The sequence below is a fragment of the Gigantopelta aegis genome, chromosome 5, assembly GCF_016097555.1.
Source record: "Gigantopelta aegis isolate Gae_Host chromosome 5, Gae_host_genome, whole genome shotgun sequence".
In the NCBI taxonomy this organism is placed as follows: domain Eukaryota; kingdom Metazoa; phylum Mollusca; class Gastropoda; order Neomphalida; family Peltospiridae; genus Gigantopelta; species Gigantopelta aegis.
The window spans coordinates 1,406,700-1,431,676 of NC_054703.1; the positions used below are offsets into that span (position 1 = coordinate 1,406,700).

Here is a 24,977-nt window from a genome sequence, read left to right on the forward strand (position 1 = left end):
TTGGGGACACATGGAATGCCCTGGCAACGGCCGTTCTGGATTCGCCTGCGTCTAGTCGGCCGATGGCATTGTTTCTCTGCGGTTCACTGAGACGTGGCATGTCCTGGATTGTCAACTGTCGGCCAGATACAGAGGCCAGGCAATCGAACACCCTGCACTTTTATACTGTCGGTGTTCATGTTGCACGTGCAGACAACGCACGTGCAGTGGTGACATGGTTTGCACGTGGCTGCGTTTTTGCGAATATTCACATTTTGGAACTTTATTGTACAGTAGCTGCGTTTTTATCGAATGTAACCGTGGGAATGTGTTTGGGACATGCAATGACCTTATATTCACAAAGCATGAACCGGTAGGAAACATAAAATCGGAGTTATAACCCATTTGTACCCTTTTGCGTTTCTTTTTTTGAAGAGTATATAATATATATATATATATATATATATATATATATATATATATATATATATATATATACTATTAGAGCTCTTTTTGGCAACTGAAATCATACTTTACTTAGATTTTATGGTTTAGATTATCAATTTCCGTACATTCGAAGTGATTTTTGTCATCCTGGTGTTTTTAATATCACAAAATTGCGTTTGAGAAGTAACAGTCATGGAGTCGAGTTTTAGTCTATTTTTCAAAGTCACAGACTCATGTTTCACTCAAATGTAACTAGGGTCTGTCCCTTTAATATTTTTTTATACGGGTATTATATTACCTCTATAGTTACGTATAAGCCTAGAATTCGTCGGTCCCTTTTTGACGCAAATGGACTATAACTTTCAATATGGCGTACAACCTTCAACTCACTGAAAAGAGTCCACGACCCTTGACCCTAAAAATAGATGACGCTGTATTTCACGTACATTGGCTCAAAATCGTGAACAACATGGATATCTGGTTTCCCCATTTGCCGTGCGCATCACCTTTGACCTGTGTCTATTTCGCCTGTATTCGGCGAAACCTCACTTCATCTGTCCTGAACGTTGCAGCTATCTTCGATTCCAATTTCTACATTGCAATCAGCTTTTTTTCAACAATGCAGCTTTCCGATTTCCAAAAACAGAAATTGGAATATTATTTCAAGTTTTTCGGTAAGTGTTTTATATTTTAATAACCCCTCCCCCCCCCCGCCTCCATCCAATTTTGGTTGTAGCACTAGTGTAGCGAGGGGGGGGGGGCATATCCCCCATATCACCCCCCATATCACACACCCCATATCACACACCCCATATCATCCCCACCATATCACATCCCACCCCCCATGTCACATCTATTTTTCTTTCCCCCACCTTATACAGCTTTTGCCTGTGGCTCCATAACATGACTCATAAACAATGAGGTTACTCACCCCCCACCCCCCCCCCCCCGGGGCGGAATGAAGCCCATGGTCAAAGAGCTCGCCTGATGCGTGGTCGGTCTAAGATCGATCCCCGTCGATGGCCCGGCCTATTTCTTGTTCCAGCCAGTGCACCACGACTGATATATCAAAGGGCGTGGTATGTGCTGTCCTGTCTGTGGGAATGTGCATATAATGGAAAAATGGAACGTGTTTTCTAATTTATTACTTTATGTCACAATTACCAAATGTTTGGCATCCAATCGCCGATGATTAATAAATCAATGTGTTCTAGTGGTGTCGTTAAATAAAAACAAACTTTAAACCTTGACGAGCCTTTGTAGAAATTAAACCGAAAAAGTGACGTCATTGTACTAGCACAAAATATCTATATCCTATCATATATTGCTCAAGTCCTTTTTAACAGTTTCCGATCCTTCTGTCGGTTCTTGTCTGTTGATCTGCACTGCCGACAGCCTTGTTTTGCACTTACCTGATAGTACACTTCGTTTGAGGAGTCTTTTGCGCTCATGTCCAATCGACGACTGTACGCACACCGTGCTAAATACTGCGTACAAATATGAATTCACCACGACTGGTATATCAAAGGCCGTGGTATGTGCTATCCTGTCTTTGGGATGGTGCATATAAAAGATCCCTTGCTGCTAATCGAAAAGAGTAGCTCATGAAGTGGCGACAGCGGGTTTCCTCTCTCACTATCTGTGTGGTCCTTAATCATATGCCCGATGCCATATAACCGTGGGCTACTCTTTTCGATTAGCAGCAAGGGACTTTTATATGCATTATTCCACAGACAGGATAACACATACCACGGCCTTTGATGTACCAGTCGTGGTACACTGGCTGGAACGAGAAATAGCGATCGCGCATCAAGCGAGCGCTTTACGATAGGGCTACGCCCCGACCCCGGCATTTTCGTTTAAAGGGACATTCCTGGGTTTGCTGCAATTTGTAAGATGTTATCGACTAACAGAGACTTTTTAACGATTGTAATTACATATCAAATACATTTTTCGGCATAAAATATTAGTGGCTGTATATTAAACGTGTTTCTGATCGTCCTAATATTTGTAGTAGGTTAAATTTCATTTTATTTCCTAAAAACTATTTTTTTCGTACGTACGAAATTATTTTAAGACAAACTCCAGTTTGGGCTTCTTACAAATATTAAGACGATCAAAAACACATTGAATATACAGACACTGGTATACTAAACAAGAAAATATATTTAATATGTATGTTTAATCGTAGAAATATTTTATTAGTCGAAAACATCTTACAATGCAGCAAACTTGGGAATGTCCCTTTAATTCGTGTAAAAGTCAGTCTGCCTGTCAGTATGTTTTTGACTCGTCTTCGATGCGGCGATTTGGTTTAACGTGAAGCGCATATGTGCAGTTTATTAATAATAATCGAGATTAAAGGCAGAACTGCTGTGCATTTTATTTACCTTTGATGGTCCATTTGTTGCTTTCGGCAAAAAAAACAAACACAACAGATTCTGCTGCCAAATCTACTTTCAATTTGTCCCATGCCAGTGTTAGTATCCAATACAGTGCTTTCAAACATCACATCAACCAATCTATCTTTTCGACTTGACAAGATCACTGAAGTGTTGCGATTGCTGGAGCCCAATGGGTCCACCGACGGGGATCGATCCCAGACCGACCGCGCATCAAGCGGACGCTTTACCACTGGGTTACGCCCCGCCCCTGTCTGAGAGAATGAGCCAGTCTCATTGAAATCAGCTCTAATAGACCAGTGGAGTTGAAAGTATAAACTATTTTGTTTAACGACACCACTAGAGCACATTGATTTATTAATCATCGGCTACTGGATGTCAAACATTTGGTAATTTCGTCATGCGGTCTTAGAGAGAAAACCCGCTGCATTTTTCTATTAGTAGCAAGGGATCTTTTATATGCACCACCCAAACAGACAGGATAGCACATACCACGACCTTTGACATACCAGTCGTGATGCACTGGATGGAGAGAGAAATAATCCCCCCCCCCCCCCCCCCCCAACGGGGATCGATTCTAGACCGACCGCGCATCAGGCTTGCGCTGTACCAGTGGGTTACGTCCAAACCCTCAAGTCAATGGATTATGAAAAATCATATACAGTATTTCTTGCCGCTAATAAAATAATGTAGTGTGTTTCCTGTGAACACAATCTGTGATAGTTACTAAATATTTGACGTAAAATAACCCAGGGGCCGGACGTAGCCCAGTGGTAAAGTGCTCACCTAATGCGCAGTCGGTCTAGGATCGATCCCCGTCGGTGACCCGTTGGACTATTTCTTGTTCCAGCCAGTACACCACGGTTGGTATATCGAAGTCAATGGTATGTGCTATTCTGTCTGCATATAAAAGATTCCTAATGGAAAAATGTAGCTGATGAAAATTAATACATTAATGTGCTCTAGTGATGTTGTTAAAGAAAAAAAAGAAAAAACTTAAAAAAATAAGAATAGCTGATGCTTAATAAATCAGTGTGCTCTAGTGGTGTCAATAAAACAAAAAAGTCAAGATAACGTGTCAGAATTATCAAAATTAAAACAAACAGTGATTTAGCGTTTCCTTTGAATTATCAAACGTTTAATATTGTAATAGCTCAATATTAATATGCATAATCAATGTGATTTAGTGGTGTCGTATAATCATTAGTGTCGGAACGGGCGGGATTTAGTTCAGTCGATTGAGCATTCGCCTGAGGTGCTTTGTGTCACAGGATCGAGCTACCTCAATGGATCCGTTCAACTGATTTAAGTGTTTTCTCGTTGCAACCAGTGCACCACAACTGGCTAAAGGCCGTGGTATGTGCTTTCCTGTATGTGGAAAGGTGCATATTAAAGATCCTTTGCTTCATTAGAAAAAAAACCGGCCTCGGTGGCGTCGTGGCAGGCCATCGGTCTACAGGCTGGTAGGTACTGGGTTCGGATCCCAGTCGAGGCATGGGATTTTTTAATCCAGATACCGACTCCAAACCCTGAGTGAGTGCTCCGCAAGGCTCAATGGGTAGGTGTAAACCACTTGCACCGACCAGTGATCCATAACTGGTTCAACAAAGGCCATGGTTTGTGCTATCCTGCCTGTGGGAAGCGCAAATAAAAGATCCCTTGCTGCCTGTCGTAAAAAAGAGTAGCCTATGTGGCGACAGCGGGTTTCCTCTAAAAACAGTGTCAGAATGACCATATGTTTGACGTCCAATAGCCGATGATAAGATTAAAAATCAATGTGCTCTAGTGGCGTCGTTAAATAAAACAAACTTTACTTTTCATTAGAAAAAAATGTAGCGGGTTTCTTCTGTTGACTACGAGTCGGAATTACCAAATGTTTGACATCCAATAGCCGATTATTAATTAATCAATGTGCTCTAGTGGTGTAGTTAAACAGAACAAACGTTTTTGGTCTTAGAAGATTTTTTTTAAGCATGACAAATTATGAGCTACATTCTTGAACACTATCGGAGTAAAAAAAAAAAAAAGTTTGTGTTGTTTAACTAGACCACTAGAGCACACTGATTTATTAATCATCGGCTATTGGATGGGAAACATTTAGTCATTTTTTTACTCGGCGTTTTCAGAGGAAACCCGCTACATTCTATTAATAGCAATAGATATTTAATATGCACTACCCCATGGGCGGATCCAAGGGGGGGGGGACCAGGGGGACGCGTCCCCCCCCCCCCCAAAATTGTTCAAGTGCCCTCAAAATGTCCAAGTGCCCTTTTTGTTTGTAGAATTTTTTTTTTTTTAAGTAAACAATAATTATATTGTAGATAAATGAAATCAAGATTTTCGTGTACATGCGCAAGCTTGCAGATATGTGTCTGTGTTATTGAGTCTCAATGGGGCCCCATTGAGGTTCTAACGCGAGTGACACCAATTTACTTCATTATTGCTAGTATATTATGACGTAGAACTGTAGGAATTCATATTAATTGTAAATATCAAAACTTGTAGTAAGGTGCCCTTTTGACGAGTCAATGTGCCCTTCGTTTTTGGTCCCCCCCCCTAAAAATATTTCCTGGATCCGCCCATGTACCCCACAGACAGGATAGCACATACCACGGCCTTTGATATACCAGTCGTGGTGCACTGGCTGGAATAAAAAATAATGCATCAGATCCATTTTTCGATCGTCTTTCAACTGGTTTATCAAGGATCGTGGTATGTGCTATCCTCTCTGTGGGATGGTGTATAAGATCCCTTGCTATTAATGCAAAAATGTAACGGGTTTCATCTCTATGACTAATGTAAAAATTACCAATATAATAGAATAGATGTTTAATGACACTCCAGCACGAAAAATATATCGGCTATTGGTGTCAAACTATGGTAATTTATGCAAACAAATAATATGATGAACCACATCAATATAAAAATTCAACAGTTAAATTAAAACACAGTGTAAAGAACTGTGCAAAAAATAAAATATCACAGATGGGTAAAATCGAAATTTAGAATAAAAGTCAGCATCTCGAAGAAACTGCAATAAAAGTTCTGGTTGGAATCACATCACATTCTTTCGTCCAAAGATATATTTTCTAGTTTTTTTGAGATGCTTACACTCCACCAAAATGTGGCGTACCGTCAGAGTACACTGACGGTGCTGACACTGAGGTGGAGGGATCCTTCTTCAAGTTAAATGAATGGGTCAAATAGGTATGACTATTGCAAGCACGACACAATACTTATTTCATCCTTCCTGCACTGCCTATAGGAGGACTGCCACTCTCGTGTAGAAGGGATGCAAAGCATACTCTGGCCCCTCCAGCTTCAATGCTGGTGAGCAGTGTGCCATGCCCCCTCGCCCCTCGCCCCTCGTCCCACCCCAAACCTCCCCACTTCCGAAGCCTATGTAAAATAGTTTTAGTTTTTAACTCATTTCCATTGTAATTCACCGATTTTTTTACAGTCACATTGATAGCATTGTCCTAAAAACTAGGTCTGCCTGAACTCGTAACATAGTTTTATAGAAAAATTCAATTACCCTACTTTTGTTTTTTGTTTTTCATGTGTGTGTGTGTGAAATCAGTGCGTAATTTCACGGGTGAGTCGATGTAACGTATACTACTGTTACGAAACATTTTTGGACCAAAGAATATTATGTATCATATTACTTTTCAACTGAAAATGTTTGTTGTATTTTACCAGAAAATATGGGCCCGTGAGAATAATATGTGAAGTGATGTGAAGAGAGAGAGAGAGAGAGAGAGAGAGAGAGAGAGAGAGAGAGAGAGAGAGAGAGAGAGAGAGAGAGAGAGAGAGACAGAGACAGAGACAGAGACAGAGACAGACAGACAGAGACAGACAAAGAGAGACACAGTGTGTGCATGCGTTCGTGCGTGAATGTGTGTGTGTGTGTGTTCGTGTGTGTGCGTGTGTGGTGTGTGTGTGTGCGTGTGTGTGTTCGTGTGTGTGTGTGTGTGTGTATATATATATTTGTGTGAGAGATTGTGTGTGTCTGTGTGTATATATATATATATGTGTGTGTGTGTGTGTGTGTGTGTGTGTGTGTGAATCTTTGTGTATGTTTGTGTGAGAGATTGTGTATGTCTGTCTGTATGTATGTGTGTGTGTGTTTGTGTGTATTTGTGTCTCTGTGTATATATATATGTGTGTGTGTGTGTGTGTGTGAATCTTTGTGTATGTTTGTGTGTAAATCTTTGTGTATGTCTGTCTGTATGTCTGTCTGTATGTCTGTGTGTGTCTGTGTGTCTGTGTGTGTGTGTGTGTGTGTGTGTGTGTGTGTGTTTGGTGGCTGGAACTAGATATAGCCCAATGGGCCCACCGACGGGGATCGATAGTAGACCGACCGTGCATCAGGCGAGCACTTTACAACTGGGCTACGCCCCCATTAAAGATTGTGACCACCCACATCGGACCTTGATGTAGATTAGGGAGGAAACCAGTTACCGCCATTCCATGTTCTACTCTTTTTAATTTACAGCAAGGATGTTTTATATACACCGTTACACATTGCATGACCATTATTACACCAGTTGAGCGAAAAATAGCCCAATGGTCTAACACAACGTTTGAACCAGTTAACCTTCTTGTACACAAGAAAGTCGCTTTTGTCCAAATACAAAAACTATAAATAAGTAAGTAAATAAATAAATAAATAAATAAATAAATAAGTTTGTTTTGTTTAACGACACAACTAGAGCACATTGATTTATTAATCATCGGCTATTGAATATCAAACATTTGGTAATTTTGACAGTCTTTAGAGAGGAAACCCGCTACATTTTTTTTCCATTAATAGCAAGGGATCTTTTATATGCACCATCCCACAGACAGGACAGCACAGCACATACCAGTCGTGGTGCACTGGCTGTAACGAGAAATAGCCGAATGGGTCCACCGACGGGGATCGATCCTAGACCGACCGCGCATCAAGCGAACGCTTTACCACTGGGCTACGTCCCGCCTCAAATAAATAAATAAATAAATACATAAAAGTGTGTTTGTGTGGGGGGGGGGGGGGGGTATATAGTAATGGGAGTTTGCCGTCATTGCAACGTGCCTAAAATTACATACTAGTATTTAAATGAGTAACTGCACAAAATTATCAACTTCAGGGTGAAAATCCAAAAAATATTTTCTGATTGTGGTATTGTTGTTTTGCAAGGCCAAAGCCCCAGATAACTAACCCGTACTGCATAATTCAAATATTGTATCCGCCATTTCAGCTACTTAACATTATCTAGAGTGGTGGGGGGAAAATGCTACTTTGCAAAAACTGTAGCACTATGACATATATAAAAAAAAAAAAACTATTAGCAATTAAATCAAACTAGTGGTATTACACAATGGGTTTCAGTAAAATGTGTCTTGTGATACGCGCAAATATATTGCACACTTTTATTGTGGGTTTTGTGTGTGTGTGTGTGTGTGTGTGTGTGTGTGTGTGTGTGTGTGAAAATTTGTAAATGATTTCAAGGCCCCCATCCCTGACATTACCGAATGGTGTTTGGAGCAATAAAATTTACACAAAAAAAAAAAAAAGAGAGAAAAAAAAAAATGCATTCGAGTAGAATTTGTTACACATTGGTTCATAATGCTAGGGTAAGATTATCAACTGTCACGACAAAGTTGGCCAACGCGATGGTTGCATAGGAATATTCCCAACTCCTGACTTACGATTAGTGCGCCCAGATTAACAAGTAATCAGTCGTAGGTGTAACAGTTGTATTCGACAAGACTCGAGTCGTAAGAGTTCTCAGACTAGCGACTGGGAAGTCGTAGAAGTCGAGAAATAGTCTGATACTAGTATAACATTTTTTTTTATGTGTCCATAAACATGAAAAACGGCTCTTAGGAAGGAATAAAGGAAGGAAGGAAGGAAGGAAGGAAAACTATATTAACGTACCCACATCCACTGAAGGTTCAGGCACGTCCATCCTGGGCACGAGTTCTGATTTGCGCTAGATCCCCTGTCCAGGACAGAAGTAACGGCTCTAATACTGTTTTGTCTGTTTCAGATTCCGACAACAATGGACTATTGGAGAAAATTGACCTGGCAGGAATCATGAAGGTACAAAAGAAAAAAAGAAAAAAAAGAGACGGTCACTCGTTGGTTGGCATTTACATTAATAAGATGTTTCCGACTACTAAACTATTTTTAAATCGACAGACCCTTGTTTTATAAACACTACGGTATTTGAAAGTAGACATAACTCATATTTTATTGCTAAGATTAACCATTCCCGTTCGTCCGAAGTTTTTGTGGTCATATGGGTGTTTCTAATAACACTAAATTAATTTTTCATTTATTTTTATTTTTTAAACGTACGTACCTCCGAGAAGTAACAGTTATGGAGACGAGCTCTGGACTATTTTTTAAAGGTATTTCTTTTTCAATGTATTCTAACGTTATTCGTATGTGTTACAGGTTTGTAGATTAACCAAACTTGGGTGTCCATTATCACGGGCTGAAAATAGGGTCTGCGCCTAAAGACTAAGGGGACGGGACGTAGTCCAGTGGTAAAGCGTTGCCTAATGACGTCACGGGGACGCTAACCTTGACCTACTTCGAGTACATAGACCTCTGGGTTAATGACTTGGCGGTTGATGCGCGGTCGGTCTAGGATCGATCCCCGTCGATGGGCCCATTTGGTTATTTCTAGTTCCAGCCAGTGCACGACTGGTATGTCAAAGGCATTGGTATGTGTTATCCTGTCTGTGGGATGGTGCATATAACACATCCAGACCTTTCCCCAGGATATTTGTAAGGCGCTTACATTTTCAGTGCCAGCTTGGGTTTTTTTATGACAATTAGCAACAAACAGTTGTTACACGAAAGGGTGCTGAGGGCCCTACACCTAATTGATTGCAAACATATTTTATTTTACAAAGAACAAAAGGCACAAGTTTGACAACTTACAAGGCCCTCTTCTATATTCATATATATACCTGTGTACTGTAAAGTTTTAAAAGTTGTTACAACAATTGATTGCCACATATAGCCAATTAAAAGGTTGAGGCAATCGATTTAAGGCCTTACATGATGCCAAAGCGCTTACTAACACACCTAAGGCGTAGTGGCGTCCTACGCCACATGCCTCTGGGAAACACCTGATATCCCTTGCTACTAATGGAGAAATGTAGCGGGATTTCTCTCCAAGACAAACAATACAAACTTTTGATCGCGCATAACGGATTTATCATTCAGATGTTAAGAACATGTCGCAGCATCGACACTTTATAATAGAAGAAGATGCGTGTTTTTTAAAAACCTTATTTACATTAAAATGATGACGATATCTTCTGTACCGTGGGCGTGGTTTAACTCAACCGGCTGAGTGTTCGCATGAGGTGCTTGTTTCGCAGGATCGAACCACCATTCAGCTGACTGGAATTTTTTCTCATACCAAACAGTGCACCACAACCATAGTATGTGCCTTCGTGTCTGTGGGAATGTGCATATAAAAGATCCCTTGTTGCATTAGGAAATGTGTAGCAGGTTTCCTCTGATGGCTACGAGTAGAAATTGCCAAATGTTTGACATCCAATAGCCGCCCCTGCGCGTGCTGTAACCTCACCGTGGTGCAGGGGTGTAACATTCTCTTTGAGAATGGCCAATACAGCACAAAGTTAAAGTTTTGAGTAAAATTCAGTATCTGTAAAATTCTGTGATATTTGTGTTTTTGCACTGTTTTTGTTTAGGTCTTGAATTTTTGTATTGATGTTGATCATCACTTTGTTTGTTTGCATTACCATAGTTTGACACCCAATAGCCGATGTATTTTTCGTGCTGGGGTGTCGTTAAACATCCATTCATTCATTCATTCCAATAGCCGATGCTATGCTCTAGTGGTTTTGTTAACAGGGTTCGTGGCGGTCTTTAAATTCCTTGAAAGCCTTTAAATTTGAAAAAAAACACACACAAAAAAAAAAAAAAAAAAAAAAAAAATGTTGGGCTTTGAAAGTCTTTGAATTGTAATAAAAGTTTTTTAAAGTTTTTAAATTCACACAAATCATAGCCAAAGCAATGATGTTATCTTTTACAACTGCATGCATTTAATATTTTCCAATTACAAGGTTTAATCTGTCATGATGCATGTATAAAAGATGATTTTTAAAACAAAATTTGCTATGGACAGCATCGTAAACCAACTGATTTGGTATTTTTATCGCAATTTATTGTCTTTGACTGCTGTGTAAAAAATCTTTGAAAGTCTTTGAAAATGGCAGATAAAAATCTTTGAAAGTCTTTGAATTTGTTTGGTCTTTAAGGCTATGCACCCTGGTTAAACAAACCAAACTTTCTACTGTACCTTATTTACTTTTGTTGAGTATATTGTTATCTAAATATACAGGGGCGGGACGTAGCCCAGTGGTAAAGCGCTCGCTTGAGGCGCGGTCGGGCTAGCATCGATCCTCGTCGGTGGGCCCATTGGGCTATTTCTCGTTCCAGCCAGTGCACCACGACTGGTATATCAAAGGCTGTGGTATGTGTTATCCTGTCTGTGGAATGGTGCATATAGAAGATCCCTTGCTGCTAATAGAAAAGAGTAGCCCTTGAAGTGGCGACAGCGAGTTTCCTCCCTCAATATCTATGTGGTTCTTAACCATATGTCCGACGCCATATAACCGTAAATAAAATGTGTTGAGTGCGTCGTTAAATAAAACATTTTCCTTTCCTAAATATCCAGTGATGTGTTACAGGATATCCAGAAGTACACTGGATGGGACGATGATTCAAATGCCGCCAAGGAAACGTGGGAAGTGCATGAAGTATTCTTTGAAGTGCTCTTTGAAAAGGCTCACAAAACGAAGAAACAGAACCGTAAGTCGTTTGCATAAGCGTACAAGACGGGGGTGGGGAAGTGTGTGTGGGGAGGGGGGGGGGGGGGGGCAAAATTTGGCAAAAAAGGGGAGGGGCTGACTGAGATAGAGCGCAAAATAAAGTTTATAGGGGGTTCAAGGGGTATGCTCCCCCGTAAAATTTTGAAAACTAGATGTCCTGAAATGCAATTGCCTGCATTCTAGAAGGAAAATTACTCTCTTCCAATAACATTTTTTATTCAAATTTGGTGTGGGATTTAGCTCAGTCGGTTGAGTGCTCGCCTGAGGTGCTTGCGTCGCAGGATCAAACCACCTCGGTGGATCCATTCAACTGATTGGTTTTTCTTCTTGTTCCAACCAGTGCACCACAACTGGTCAAATGCCGTGGTATGTGCTTTCCTGTCTATGGGAAATTGCATATAAAAGATCCCTTGCTGCATAAGAAAAAATGTAGCGGGTTTCCTCTCATGACTACGAGTCATAATTACCAAATGTTTGACATCCAATAGTCGAGGGGCGGGGCGTAGCCCAGTGGTACAGCGCTTGATCGATGCGCGGTCGGTGTGGGATCGATCCCCGTCGGCGGGCCCATTGGGCTATTTCTCGTTCCAGCCAGTGCACCACGACTGGTATATCAAAGGCAGTGGTATGTACTACCCTGTCTGTGGAATGGTGCATATAAAAGATCCCTTGCTGCTAATCGAAAAGAGTAGCCCATGAAGTGTCGACAGCGGGTTTCATCTATCAATATCTGTGTAGTCCTTAACTATATGTCTTTCTTTCTTTCTTTCTTTCTTTCTTTCTTTCCAATAGCCGATGATTAATTAATCAATGTGCTCCAGTGGTGTCGTTAAACAAAACAAATAAACATTCATTAAACAAAAAAAACAATAAAAAACTCCAAATTATTCAGATTTATTGGGGTGGGGGGATAGAACTTTTTCCATAGACAGGAATCGACCCTAGACCGACCGGACAAGGCGAGCGCTTTACTACTAGGCTACGTACACTCAGCCGGACACACTTCATTCTTTTTGGGTCGGGGTGTTTGGTGATATATCTTCTGAAATGTACGTGGTGGATCTCGCACCCAGGGGCGGTGTCCAGCTCAGTCAGGTAGAGCGCTCGCTTGTGATGTTCTGGTCACAGGATCGATCGATCGAATCTCCTCGGTGGATCCATTCCCTGATTGTGTTTTTCTCGTTCCAACCAGTGTCCCCCACAACTTGTACGAATCGAAATTATCAAATGTTGGACATTCAATATAGCCAATGATGAATAAATCAATGTGCTCTAATCAAGCTCTAATCAAACTTTTAACTTTCCCATGCTAAAAACCGTGACGGGACGTAGCCCAGTGGTAAAGTGCTCGCTCGATGCGGTGTCGGTCTGGGATCGATCCCTGTTGGTGGGCCCATTAGGCTATTTCTCAGCTCACGAAGTGGCGACAGCGAGTTTTCTCTCTCAATATGTCCGACGCCATACAACCGTAAATAAAATGTGTTGAGTGCATCGTTAAATAAAACATTTTCTTTTGCCCCCGTCTTAACCCTAGTCCCACTACTAGTTTCAAGGACATGACCTGCAGAAATATTTATTGGCCATTAATTAATTTTGTTGAGTGTTAAAACAAATGTCTTAAAACCAAACGATTTTTGTTTCAGCTTCCATTTCCCCTGCCGATTATTAAAGAATGTTTGAAAAAGAAACCATCTTCGTTACAGCTTCCATATCCCTCGCCGAGTATTAAAGAATGTTTAAAAACAAATCATCTTCGTTACAGCTTCCATATCCCTCGTAGAGTATTAAAGAATGTTTAAAAACAAACTATCTTCGTTACAGCTTCCATATCCCTCGCCGAGTATTAAAGAATGTTTAAAAACAAATCATCTTCGTTACAGCTTCCATATCCCTCGTAGAGTATTAAAGAATGGTTAAAAACAAACTATCTTCGTTACAGCTTCCATATCCCTCGTAGAGTATTAAAGAATGTTTAAAAATAAATCATCTTCGTTACAGCTTCCATATCCCTCGTAGAGTATTAAAGAATGTTTAAAAACAAACTATTTTCGTTTCAGCTAACATTTCTCTCGCCGAGTGGTTCGCCATGTGGGAAAACCTACTTCCGGGAGCCATGTCCATGAGCAACTTCCCCGTCTGGCTTCGACTTCTACCCAAGACGCTCTTCAGGGTCATCGACAGAAACGGTAACGCGATACTTAACTCCATTGAAAACGCACATCCACATCCCAGTCCTTGTTTCTCCAACCGCGACAGGTTTTTGTCTCTTGTGGTCATCCGTGCCACAAACCTGCCCTTTCTAATCAGGTTTAGTTGTAAGTATAGTCTGACAACTTCAGGGGCGGAGCGTGGTCTGGTCTGGTCTGGTCATGGGTGAGTGAATAGATTATGAAACTAGTAGGGAGGGAAGAAGGGGGGCGGGGGGGGGGGGAGAGAGAGACCAAATAGACGGATAGAGTGGGGTAGAAAGACAGACTTTAGGGTTAGGGAAAGCGCTAGATTAAAGGTTAGGGTTAGTTAGAAAGACAAGAGGGACTGTCAGATTGGCAAGAAATAAGGTGGAATTCAATGAAAGAGAGAAAGAAAGAAAGTGGGCGATGGAATTATACCCCTTAAATAACGCACACAAAACAAAACACACACACACACACACACCCACACACACACACAAAAGACACAAAAACAATCAGAAAAAACACATAAGGGCCTACACACACAAAAACCGGCTCCAGTCATATTTGTAGATCTTCTGTCTTTGGGCGTCTACCCCATCTCCCTACACCTCTTACATATACCGGTCTCCCCATAACAGAGTCATAGACAGTATGGATACCCCTCTCCCCATGTGGATCCCCCACCCCCCGCCCCACCCCACCCCACCCCCCGCCAGTATAAACTCCTAGCTACACCAGTGGCTTTACCTGCACACTGTTTGATTTGCGCGTTTGATGTTTGTTTTCAGAGGATGAAATCATTGATGAGGATGAGCTCATCCAGTTCTACACGGAGTTTGTGAAGCTAGACCCCCATGATGCCAAGGAAAAGGGGAAACGCGCTATGGATGAAATGACAGATGTAAGTCGGTATGAGAGAGAGAGAGAGAGAGAGAGAGAGAGAGAGAGAGAGAGAGAGAGAGAGAGAGAGAGAGAGAGAGAGAGAGAGGAGAGAGAGGGAGAGAGGGAGGGGGGGGGGGGGGGGGAGGGGGGGGGGGGGGAGAGAAAGAAGGACATGTATTGTGTTAGTAGTATTCTCAGAATGCTTGTTATTTTCCAGCAGGGAACATGTATTGCTTTAGCAGCACTCTCATAATGATTGTCGTTTTCAAATTTCAGAAAGGAAATTACCCTCTCGACATCGACCTGTACGAACAAATCTTCGCCAACTTCCTTCTAGGGAGAACTGCAGTTGGACCAGGCAAATACATATTCGGATGTTTTGATCTCGGTATGTACAAGTTCAAGATGGCGATGCCTGCAGTGGAGGAAGTGGACCCGAAAGCTCTACAAAAGCGTTTGTCAGAAGGAATCATTAAGGTGCCAAGAGTGAAAATACAAGCGATGCCCCATTAACCAACGAGTGAACACGCCTGACATTTCTTCTTTTTGTTTACTTTATGTTATATTGTTTTTATTTTTATTTTATTTTGTACTCTTTTTATTAAGGTTTTTTTTTTCTCGTTTTTTTTTCTTCTTGTTTTTCTACTTGATGCCTCAACGATAAATTTGATTACATATTCATGCAGTTTTATGAAAATACAAGTGATTCCACATTAACCAACAAATCGAGTGAAGACGCCTGAAATGTTCCACTGTATATTATTGTTTATTGTTTATTTTTTGTTTCTCTCTTTTTTTTCTTCTTTTTTTCTCTTTTTTTTTTTCTTTTTTTTTTTTCTTCTTTTTGTAATAGGTGCTTCATCGACAAATATGTTTACATATCCAGGCAGTTTTATGAAAATACTAGTGATTCTACATTATCCATCGAGTGAATACGCCATAAATTTTTTACTTTATGCAGTTTTTTTTTTTTCTTATGTTTTTTTTTTTTTTTTTTTGATTTTCGGTTTCTTTTTTTACTTGATGCCTCATCGGTAAACTTGATTAAATATAACCATGCAGTTTTATCACTTTATATTAGGGTTTTTTTCTTTGATTCTTTTTTTTATTTTATTTTTCTTTCTTTGTTTGTTTGGTAATTGATGGGTAAATATGCTTTTATATTCATGCAGTTTTCTAAAATACATGTATGTTATATATACTCTTCAAAAAAAGTAGGGGAACTCTAATAAGAATTTACAATTGCCAAAATTGTAAGGTATATTAGCTGTGGGGAATGGTTATATGATAATAGTGAATTAATTGGGCAAACATTACAACCGGTAGTTCAGTATTACAGTAGGTTTATGACTACCAACGATCTTGAAGGACAATTGGGGTCAAAAGTGAAATTAGAAAGTTGACGTTTTTTATCAGTAAATCGAAAATTCAAACAACAAAAATGACTAAAAACAAAACAATAACAACTGTATAATCAAGAGAATGAAAAAGATTAACTGAAATAATGTTCCACAGTGATTAATCGACCTTCGTGGAAATTGTAAAAATCGAGAATAACACCCCATGCACGTGTATATGTATATAACCATCCACCCATCCGTCTGTTACCATCTGCGGCGTATTACAGATTTGATGTCAACCAAGCTTGTCTCGATGGTGTCTGTGTCTCCAGGGCGCACTTGATTGTGTTAACCTTGGTTACTAGTGGTTCAAAGGGTTAAAAGAAGACAATCATATTTCTATAGATGGCCCACGATTCATGAAACCATAAACTATTTAAACTCTTTCATATTTAGTGCAGATTTTGTTTTTGTTCCTTTGTCTTTTTGATATGAATTATAGCTTTTTTATTTTCTTTTTCATTTTTTTTTTATAACTAAATCGAGGGTTGACAATCAGAAGGGGCTACAAGTCATGGTTTCCAGGGGGAAAGGAGCACATTTTAATGTATGAAAAATTCAGAAAAATCTAAAAATAAAAATAATTTGATAATAGTTTGCTGAATTGTTAATAGTCTGTAAAGTTGTTCTGCGTTTTTCTCGGTCTGTAAAAATGTTTTGCCATACTTTCCGTCCAAAAATTACAATTTGGTTTCGGTTGATAGGTCTACTTTGCATATGTTCTGAACGCGATTTTAAAATGTCATACAACCCTAACCTTAAGGATAATCTCAATACTCGACCACAAACATTAACATTTCTGGATTAATTCTTTTCGTATCCCACTTTCATCTTTCTATTTTTAGCATCAACAAAAAACCCACACCCCAAACAAACTCCCCCCACCCTCCCCCCCAAAACCCCCCCCCAAAGGAAACAAAGTACAGGTACATTTAAAGAAAAGTAAAGAGCAGACTACTCTATTTTAAGAAATAGTTTACGTAATCTGTTCTGATTGTCAGCCCTTTGACATAAAGTTGTGCATGTTATTTAAAACAGGTCCAACTGCTAAGTGAAACATTAATTTTCATCAAGTATATTTGAACGTTGTACTCTGGAAATAAAATATACTACTCAGTTTCCTGTGTCATTTATCTTGAGATATTGACTGTCATTTGTCTTTGGGCAAGTTCGAAGCAGACTTTACAGCAGAATACATGTATTCCTTTTCAAGTTTGGTATAACAACATCACTAATTGTACTACCGGCCTCGGTGGCGTCGTGGTAGGCCATCGGTCTACAGGCTGGTAGGTACTGGGTTCGGATCCCAGTCGAGGCATGGGATTTTTAATCCAGGGGCAAAACCGAGAATTGGTTCACTCTGGAGTTTGATCTGGGCTATTTCTTGTTCCAGCAAGTGCACCACGACTGGTATATCAAAGGACGTGGTATGCTATCCTGTCTGTCTAACGGTGCATATAAAAGATACCTTGCTACTAATGAAAAACTCAAGCGGGTTTCCCTTCTAAGACTATATGTCAAAATGGCCAATGTTTTACATCCACTAGCCAATAATTAATAAATCAATCTGCTCTAGTTACAGTAGTGGTGTCGTTAAACAAAACAAACTTTAATCAACTGGAAATGATGTCGCTAACCAACATGAAGTAGGCCCAAGAGTGCATTTCTGCAGAACAAGGGAGAAAACTCGGTTAATCTAAATGTAGTAAAGTAATAGTTTAACGCCTCGGTGGTCACGTACACAGCCCAGTACAAGCTCCCACCCAGAACGAGTTTTAATAACTCAATGGGTAAGTTATGCAGCATCATATTAGTAAATCTAAGTTTATGGTTTAGGGAAAATGAATTGTTGCTCTAAAGATACTTTATTAATATGATACAGTGTAATTGTTGGATAGGAAATATTGTATGTTTATACTTATTTAAAACGGGGAAAATAACTAGATGAATACATGTAATTGCCTTGACTGATAGCGTAACATGTAGGTCGATCGGTCTAAATGATCGAATTACAGTCTAGCGTTATCAAGGGGAGTCATTTTAATGTTCAGAAGAGAAATGGAAGTTTCAGTCTAGCGTTCTTAAGGGAAGTAACTCCACTGTTTACATTTTAATGGTTCGGAATAGAAACTGATGTGTTGGTTTGAGTATTTAGTTATTTTAATTAATGGATCAAATAGGTGTGCGACTGAATGTATATTCATTAGGTAAGCCAGAGTTAATTGTTAAGAGTTAACCACATATGGATTAAAGTGAAGATTGATATTGAATATGTAGTTTAATGTCATGATTTTGTTAATTAAAGAGTTAACCCCATGTGGGCTAAAGTGAAGATTGTTATTCAACTTATTGTGGACAGAATGACAGCGGTTTACTGTCATGATAAATCAATGTATCAAGTCCTATTATGGAAGTGTTTAATATGACAAAAAATACTAACTTAATATGGTTTCAATATCGAATAATTCAAAGAATTCTTTCATCGAATAATTTCTTCTTTAAAATTAAATTAATAACCAGTCCAAATTGCAGCTTTTGTAATAAGTATATAGAAACATATTCTTTCATGGATACCACAAGTTAAAACAATGGAAAATAAGGCAACCAAGAAAATGGCTATCATGAAGAAGTTAGGGGGCAAATCGTAAGATCCTCACCTAAGTCTATACAGGTGCTGTTCGACCACATTTAGAGTATGCTTTAACAGCATGGGTCACAGCAGCAAAAAACAACACAGCAAGATTGGCAAAAATCCAAAATGCCAGCCTCCGTTTGACAACAGGTGGGTTAAAAACAACCCCAATCTCTGCAATGGAAAAAAACTACGAGATTACATAAACTTGAAGAAAGGCGGGAAGAAAAACTACTCCGACAATGCGAAAAACTCAAGAGAATGCAATCTCATCCACTGCATACAAGCCTGAGAGATCCAACCAAGAACAGACTCGAGAGACAGAGCATAAATCACATCTCCAAAATACTTAGAGACAACATGCAGAATGCTTGCCACCACTAGACCAACAGGGCGAACCACTCCAGGACTATGAAGACTGGGAAACTGAAGATTTTACCACCATCATAGACCTGCCAGGAGTTGGTAACAAGGAGGAACACACACAGGCAGAACTCAAAGCTCTTACCCTCGAGGTGTTGGACAGGGATTACCACAGAGATTCCTGGACCCAAGTCTATACAGATGGCTCTGCTGAAAATGCTGTCAAAAATGGAGGAGGGGGTGTCTTTATCAGATATGTTGATGGAAGCTTCACATCGAAATTCATCGCAACTGGATATCTCTCCACCAACTTCAGAGCTGAAGCATGTGCACTACTTGAAGCAGCTAAAGTACTAAACTTACAAGACAAACTGTCTCCCAACACCCGTTTTCCTTATAGACTACAGAGCCTCCAGACACATTGTGGCGAACATATCCTGTTGAATATCAGGAGGGAACTTCAAGATATGTCAAAAAGAACAAACATAATCCTTCAATGGATACCATCCCATCGTGGCGTGCCAGGCAATGAACAAGCAGACAGGCACTCAAAAACAGGAAGCAAACTTCAGCAGGTATCTCAACCTACATCATACTCTGAGGTGAAAACCATCATAAAGAACCGCTTTAACACCAACTGGAAGATATGGATGGAAGTGGAAAAAGAGGATAACCTTGAGTCACTGGACAGAACACAGCAAGTAATCATCTTTAGAATGAGGACTGGCCACTGTCACCTGCTCTCCCACCTCTACAGACTCAGACTTGCCCACACTGATGAATGTCCCTGTGGTACAGATGCCCAAACGCCTGAACACATTCTTCAGTCCTGTCCATCATATACCACCCTGAGACAAGAAACCTGGCCGTATCTGGTGGACCTAACAGAGAAACTTTGGGGACCGACGTCGTCACTTTGACGGACAGCAGACTTGCTAGTGAGAACAGGACTGGAAGTCTGAGCATGGCCTTGGGAACGCAGAAGAAGAAGAAGATATTCTCATTTATTTTTTGAATGTTCATATGTACAATGCTTAATTAAATCACTATTCAAATGGATAAGGGAAGTAACAGGTACTAAAATTGCCTGCATGGCCCCTACACATTTTCTCTTAGGGTACCGTGAAGGAAAAACTGTTATAAATATCATCATTACATTGGCAAAACAATATATATATACAGGTATAGTTCAAAATTTGATAAGAAAACCCCAAGTTTTGAAATCCTTAAAAGTCAAATAAATTTTTATTATAATTTAGAAAAAGCTGCATATTGTAATAAGAATAAATACGAGAAATTTATTAAGAAATGGAAATTATGGAATCATACTTTTCAGAAGCCTCAAACCTGATAGGCGACAAAATAGTTCTGGACTAGGTAAAAACAATGTTTAGGTGTGTTAAAACGGTTTTCATAAACAAGGAAAAACTGCATCATAGACTGAAAAAAAAAAAAACCCCCTTCTATATAGTAACCTTTTGTATAACAAGCTTAGTATATGAAAAACTCTCAAGTGTGTATTGGCTTATATTCTACTTTTTGTGCAGTGTGTAAATGTATGTGTGGCACTATAATACTTCTATATTGTGAAAATGGTGGGGAAAATGCAAATAAAAAACAGAAGAGAAAAAAGTCCTGTTATGGAAATTGATTGTTTAGTCATCCAAGTGCGAGCGCACTATAATAAGAATACAGGTTAGATGCATAGTGATTTCCCCGTTAATGTAATGTATGTGCTTGCTTTAATAAATGAATGGCAAAAGATATAAAAGGCATATTTTATTAATTATTAAAGACTTTTTTGGCGTTTTATAAAGGTAATTTTGGAATTAATTACTGAAAAAGGTTTGTTTAATCTCAGGGCAGCATATAGTGCTGATTAAGGCAAGATGGCGCTAGACTATCGAGGCATGGTGCTGCACCATACTAAAACAAGCTAGGGAAAGCACAAATGCGTTAACCAAGTGTTGGGATTAGTGTTGAGGTCATATTAATGTTGTTGTAGTGCCTTGTGCATATTCATGTAACATAACTTGAACATTGATTACAAAGTTGTTGGACGCCATGCTTTATAAATAAAAGTCTTCTAATTTCATTTCTTGGATTTTCACTTTCCAGGTGACTGGTATATTTGGAATCTTACCAATGGTAGCCGATAACTATGGCTGAAAACACACTGAATACCCGGTTCTGAGGAGTCTGGCGCTGTCAAGAGTACTAGCGTATGTTCTATGTCGCCTTCTGTCATATTTTAATTCACACCAACCACGCAGTGAGTTTTGTCACATTTTGTTTTCAACTGGGAACATACTTGCTGGACCCAGCTCCGATGTGGTTTTTTGGCCTAACTTTGACCATCAAATAAGCCCTTTTGAGTTTTCTCCCGAAGCTACAGCTATAAACAAGCCAACAACTCAATATTTTATTAAAATTTATTTTATTTCCAAGGGTTAATTGCATAAGAACCGCAGTGAGCATTATTGCATATATTTGTGAAATACTGGTTATATAAATCAATTTATAGAAAAAACGTATAAAAAATATATTCTATAAAATAAATGTGTACATGTAGAGTATGCAATATAAGTAGTAGATCCAGGAGGTTTAATTGGTTGTTAGTGACATCTCACACACCATAACTGTGACAAAACCAGATCCCATCTGTGACATCTTCCTCGATTCCTTAACTGTGACACAGCCAGGGACAAGTTCAGCCAACTGGTTGTCGCAAATCCCACCTTTGATATATCTCTTCATAAACTGTGGCAAAACCAGATCCCAAATGTGACATCTCCTTCACCATAGCTGTGGCAAAACCAGATCCCACCTTTGATATCTCCCTCTCCACAACTATGGCAAACCCAGATATCAAAAGTGACATCTCACACATCATAGCTGTGGCAAAACCAGATTCCACCTTTAAAATATCTCCCTCTCCATAGCTGTAGCAAAACCAGATCTCAGAAGTGACATCTCACACACCATAACTGTGGCAAAACCAGATCCCACCGTTAAAATATCTCCCTCTCCATAGCTGTAGCAAAACCAGATCTCAGAAGTGACATCTCACACACCATAACTGTGGCAAAACCAGATCCCATTTGTAACATCTCCGTCACCATAACTGTGGCAAAACCAGATCCCATCTGTAACATTCTTTCACCATAAATGTGACATCTATCTCACCATAACTGTGATAAAACTTGATCCCATCTGTAACATTCTCTCACCATACATGTGACAAAACTTGATCCCATCTGTAACATTCTCTCACCATACATGTGACAAAACTTGATCCCATCTGTAACATTCTCTCACCATAACTGAGACAAAACTTGATCCCACCTCTTGTGTAAAATTGTATGGTTCATATTTAAGGGCAAACATAAGCCTTACCACATTTCTCTTTTGTTTAACCCTTTTAAACTTTGTCACATTTGTCAGTTTTAGTTTCTTGATTTGCCAGAAACAAGGATTGACAATTACTGTAAGTAAAATTATACCAAATATTGAACAGTGGGTGTCATGAGTATGAAATAAAAATTTGAATTAAAAAAAAGAAGCTTCGATTTTGTTAGACAATTTCATATTCTCATGTTTGGATGCTCAAAACAAAAACTGACAATTATTGATAGAAAAAACAAATGCACCAAATTTCCCAACGTTGTGCCAAGAGCATCAAATGAAAATTTGGACATTAAGATGTCAGTTTTGTTAAACGTTTGCTTCTGCTGTAAGTTCCATATACAAGACATACATGCATCCAGTGTTGGTATATATCATGTGAGGAATATCATAGAGATAGAATTGGACGTGGGAAACAATTGGAGTGCCGTTTCAACTGCTACAGAAATACTGTAAAAAAAAAAATTGGGGGGGAGGGGGGATTCTGCGACAATTTTCCCAAAACACAATCCTGGATCCACTTATAAGAATGTACCAAAACAAATAAATCTCATAACTATTACACACATGTATTAAAAATGATATCAACTGAAAACTAAAATGTCTTTCCGCTACTTCCAATCAGGTTTCCCACTTTCGGGTCACACTACATTCCCTGAGTTCCATTTCGGTGATATTGCGTTCAGCTTCCAAAGAAAATTAATTTGTTATCAAATTATAGAATCATCTTCAAGGTGTGGCATTAATAGAGAAGGTTAATAAACATTTTGTCAAATTTATTTGTCTATATCGGCTGTGATAACGTGTCTGTATCGGTTGTTTTTGCGATAAAATATTTCATGTCACAAACAATATTACATGAAAATGACTCTATATGTTGAATTAGTGTATTACAAGCTCGTGTGTACTAGCTCTGTACTTATATACATGTAGATGTTGAAGTTGACTTTTCATAATGGCCAATGCTGGTGAAAGTGTAAGCGGTGATGCACTCCTAACATTAAATATCCTAGCTGTAGTGTATCATGTCATTACAGCAGCTATACTGGGACTGGGTTGTTTCTTCAACTCCAACATTAGTCTTAGGGTTAAAGTCCGTTAGTAACAAGTTCTACAACAACTTTGTGAGAAAAGGGTCTTAAATGATCAATATTTTAATTACCTACATAAGGTATAAACAAAATATTTGATTTTTAAAAAGACATTTATGTGAGAAAGAACATGCTAAGGTAATGTGCATCATTAAGAATGAAAATGACCTAAAGCGGATGTGACTTTTAAAATACATTTATGTGGAAAAGAACATGCTAAGGTAATGTGAATCATTAAGAATGAAAATGACCTAAAGCGGATGTGACTTTTAAAAATACATTTATGTGGAAAAGAACATGCTAAGGTAATGTGCATCATTAAGAATGAAAATGACCTAAAGCGGATGTGACTTTTAAAAATACATTTATGTGGAAAAGAACATGCTAAGGTAATGTGAATCATTAAGAATGAAAATTACCTAAGATAAGATAGATTTTTACCATAAAGTATTAAATTTCCATAAATGTTTATTGATTATGATTTTCTCATTTTCATTTTGATGCAACTAAGTCTACATTTACTTGAACTATTTAATATTCTAAAAATGTGCAGTGTATATAACAGTTAGACACCATGCTTCAGTTAATGATAAAATTACATGATCTAAAATAACACTGTCAGTCAAACATTAAAAATGTCCTTCATCAATACACAGGAGTCCACGGGTTACACTGGTATACACCAATCTGAAATAAATAAAAAACACAAATTCATCAGTTAATTTCTAATCAGTAACTGTATTATATTCAGCCTGTAATATTGGTCATAAATATTTTCTTGACCATTTTGAAAAAAAGATGTTCAGATACATTTTCAGCACTTAATTAAATAAAAAATAAAAAAAAGACCCCTGCGACACCCCTCTCTCGGAACACGTGACCCCCCCATTCTCGAACCCCTGCGACACCCCTCTCTCAGAACACGTGAACTGCCCCCTCTCGAACCCCTGCGACATCCCTCTCACGGAACACGTGACCCCCCCTCTCGAACCCCTGCGACACCCCTCTCTCAGAACACGTGACCCCCCTCTCGAACCCCTGCGACACCCCTCTCACGGAACACATGAACCGCCCCCTCTCGAACCCCTGCGACACCCCTCTCACAGAACACGTGACCACCCCTCTCGAACCCCTGCGACACCCCTCTCTCAGAACATGTGAACCCCCCCTCTCGAACCCCTGCGACACCCCTCTCATGGAACACGTGACCCCCTCTCGAACCCCTGCGACACCCCTCTCTCGGAACACGTGACCCCCCCCCCCCCTCTCAAACCCCTGAGACACCCCTCTCACGGAACACGTGACCCCCTCTCGGACCCCTGTGACACCCCTCTCACGGAACA

General features: G+C 39.5%; 1 protein-coding gene across 1 annotated transcript in view; it reads right to left on the minus strand.

Moving 5' to 3' along the window:
• Positions 1 to 24,279: 24,279 nt before the first annotated feature.
• LOC121373452 overlaps positions 24,280 to 24,977 on the minus strand; it is a 142,502-nt gene continuing 141,804 nt past the window's right edge. Inside the window, exon 32 of the mRNA XM_041500117.1 lies at positions 24,280 to 24,321. Within this exon, the coding sequence (XP_041356051.1) occupies positions 24,280 to 24,321 (42 nt within the window). The remainder of the gene's footprint in view (positions 24,322 to 24,977) is intronic.